The following is a 3,269-nucleotide window of genomic DNA, read 5'->3' on the forward strand; positions in this document are numbered from 1 at the left end:
TGCGCAAGGGCGGGTGTTTCTGGCAAGAGCCTGTGAAGAACTCACCGTGAATGTTGACAGCCATGATCCCGGCCAAGTCGATGAGCTCCACCTGCGATCCGAGCATTTCCTGCACGGGCGGCTACGTCAAAGCAAAGCAAAGACGATCAGCTCAGCTTCACTCATGCAAGCAGGCCAATGTATGGGAAGGGGGGGTGCTTACCTCGCCGTTGGACTGGAGCTCAACGTAGCGCGGCGTACGGATCTCCTTCATCAACTCGGCAAGTCGATGATGGATGCCGTCATCATAGGTGAGATCGAGCGAGGCGGCTAGTTCGATGAGCAGTTTCGAGACCAGCTTCTCATAGCTGACGTCGATCATGTGGTGGATGATGGCCCAGGCGCAGGCAAGACGGTCAAAAAACTCGAGACCAACAGCCTGGCAGATGATGTCGGTGACCTTTGTGCAAAAGTTCTTCTCCGCCAGAGGCAAGTCTTTGACAAAGGTGGGAGGCTCCCATCTCATGTCCTGGCGGGGAAACTTGAACCTCTCGGGGATCTCGTCGGGAGCAGGCGGGCGGTCGATGGCCATGTGCGCGGGGGGGGCCATGGCTCCAGCGGCGCCCGTCATGGGAACGGGCATGGTGTCGGGAAGGGGTTTCCTACATTATGTTAGCCGTTTCTAGATGTATATACACATTCTCCGGCCTAGTCATCGGAGATTGGTACGCGTGGCATTTAGGTCAGTCACCCACCAAGCCAGTATATACCGGGAACTCAGGCCGCCAGAGCTCACTTCTTTATTTCACACACAGTCGACTAAGTCCGCTGACTTGTGTGTATTCTGTTGATTTTGGCCGAAAGCGGAGGTTTGCGGTTGCAGCGACTGTTGGTCGTCGCGGCGATGGCTGCATTGGGGTTGTGCGGTTGGGAAAAGCAGAAGCGGGCAGGAATATCAGATCGCGGCGGAGAAGGTTTTCTATACACTTGCCTTTGAGGGAGAGGCGTTTTCGGTGAATGTAGATGAGGGCGTGGGTAGGCAGGTACGCCAGGCTGACGCGTCGCGGTTGTTGCGTTGAGATGCGCTATGATAGTGTTGCCACAATTCACACAATAGAGTTACGAGTCTGTCACGGGACCTGACTTGAGTGCATGATGTGTCATAGGACTTGATTTGAGTGAATGATGCGTCACGGGACTTAACTTGGTGAATGATGTACTACGGAACTTGACTTGAGTGAAGGATGGAGTAGTGTTACGCCTATACGCTTATACAAGTTGCGAAACTGACTTAGACAATTTCCACAGTTTACACACGAATTGCCACAACTCAGCAACCCAGAGTATAGAAAGTCATGAGAGAAGTCTTGTCTATATTTATGCAAAGATAATATCACGGCATGACCACCTTTCTCAATAACGACTACAGTCGCTAGATGCACATTGAAAAGTCTACAACTCAATACTTGGCAGTTCGCTGCGTAGAAAAGATTTGACCACCCCCTCAGCCACCCCTCATCCATTTGACATGGCGAGATCCGGAGGGAACATGCACTGGTTCATGTAAATGTCACTGTCGGTATCCATCGCCATCAACGTGAACCTCGGCATCGCCCCATCACGTCCCATGGCATAGTCATCCACCTGCCTCATGAAGAACATGGTGTCGGGCTTCATCACCTTTTGCGGCGCCAGCGCCATGAAGGATCTCTGGAACACATTCACATGCACCACGGCGAGATGCTCCTTCGCCCATTCGTACGCGCTCAGCGGCATGCCGCAGCTCACCATGGCCACGAGCATGGCCGACATCTCCCACGGCGCATCCTTCAGCCTGAAGATGATGGCCGACCGGTCCGTCATGGCCTCTGCGTTGGCCCGCGACCCTTGGTTCCAGTCGATCCAGCCGAGCGTCCGCAGCAGCGCCTCCAACACGAGCCGCCTCTGCAACGTCTCGCTGACGCCCCCATCGTGGCCGTCCTCCGAGTCCGAATCCTCCCTGTCCTCCTGCGCCTGCAGTCGCGCAATCTCATGCATCAGCTCGGCCTGCGACGTCACCACAGCATCTTGCTCGCAAAGATGGAAATGACAATCATGTGCGTCATGCTCACGGCGAGGGCCGTGACGCATCCTCCGCGTCGCGTCGCACGCGCTCAGAAGCTCGAGCGCCTGTCGCCACCGACGTCGGCGCCGGCTGCGGCTGCAAGGTCAGGAGCTCGACGACGCTGCGCTCCGGCGCGCGCTGCACGGGTCCGTTGAAGAGCTTGGCGAGGTCGCCGAGGCAGACGGGCTCGGGCACGCCGCAGCTCAGGGTGCCGACGTCGCCGTCGAGCGGGCTCTCCGAGTCCATGAGGAACGGCGCGATGCCGGCGTCGTGGCTGCGCAGCTGGCGGCAGCAGTCGAGGAAGAGTTCCGAAAAGGTCATCTTGCGCGCCGTCGTCGGCACCTTGTAGAACTGGTACTGCGGCATGATGGCGAGGATGAAGTCGCGGCCCTTGGACGTCTGGCGCGTGCTGACGAGGTGCAGCCCGAGATCGCGCGCGCGCGGCACCGCCGGCGAGACCTTGCCGCTGCTGGCGCGCGCCGCCTCGCCGAGCCCGAAGTAGGCGTCGAAGAAGGACCACTTGCCCGTGCCGAGCCTGTGCCACATGGGGGTGTCGTCGTCGAGCGCGTACGTGTCCCACGTCTGCGCCAGGATGCCGAGGCTGCCGACGAGAGTGAGGGCCTTGTCCATGGACGGCGCGGGACGCGAGGGGCTGTGGCCCTTGAAGTCGTCGCCGGGTACAGGCTCGCATTTGGCGAACTGGACCGTGTCGGACAAGATGACTTCCTGGAGCGGCCAGAGTCGCGAGAGGACGCCGTCATCCATGTACTCTCCCTTGTGGCTCTGCTCGATGTGCGCACGCAGCTTCCCTCGGCCGTCCATCTCCTCGTCGGTAAAGTCAATATCCGACGATTGGTCGTCTGGTCGTCTACCGTATCTAGTCTTACCCAGGAACGCATGAGAGGGCCCGGCCGCCTGGGCGCAGCACGCGCGGAAGCTCGCGCTCTCCCGCACGACGAGACTCTTCTGCGCCGCGCGGAACACCCGCCGGGATGTGCTTGCGTGACGGCGACACGGGCATCGGCATCGCGCTTGTCCACACAAGGCACGTTCTATCCAGAACCCAGGGCGTCGCCTCATCAAGACCTTGGAAGCTGCGTCTGCATGAAGAGGCCTTCTTCTGGGCGAATACGATGATCTTCCTCATCGACGGCGGTCCACCTTGGCCCAGTCGGCATCGGGGCCC

At 59.2% G+C, this 3,269-nt stretch overlaps 2 protein-coding genes across 2 annotated transcripts in view; both read right to left on the reverse strand.

The window, feature by feature from the left end:
• VDBG_07504 (predicted protein) overlaps positions 1-622 on the reverse strand; it is a gene marked incomplete at both ends in the record, with an annotated part of 2,342 nt that extends 1,720 nt beyond the window's left edge. Inside the window, 2 exons of the mRNA XM_003001999.1 lie at positions 46-121; positions 203-622. Of these exons, the coding sequence (XP_003002045.1) occupies positions 46-121; positions 203-622 (496 nt within the window). The remainder of the gene's footprint in view (positions 1-45; positions 122-202) is intronic.
• Positions 623-1,494: 872 nt separating this feature from the next.
• Positions 1,495-3,163, reverse strand: VDBG_07505 (predicted protein; the record flags this gene model as incomplete). Its single annotated transcript, XM_003002000.1, has 2 exons — positions 1,495-2,025; positions 2,129-3,163. 2 exons carry the CDS (start codon positions 3,161-3,163, stop codon positions 1,495-1,497), a joined length of 1,566 nt encoding a protein of 521 aa, XP_003002046.1.
• Positions 3,164-3,269: the final 106 nt, after the last annotated feature.

The sequence above is a fragment of the Verticillium alfalfae genome, genomic scaffold (assembly GCF_000150825.1).
Source record: "Verticillium alfalfae VaMs.102 supercont1.10 genomic scaffold, whole genome shotgun sequence".
Taxonomy (NCBI): domain Eukaryota; kingdom Fungi; phylum Ascomycota; class Sordariomycetes; order Glomerellales; family Plectosphaerellaceae; genus Verticillium; species Verticillium alfalfae.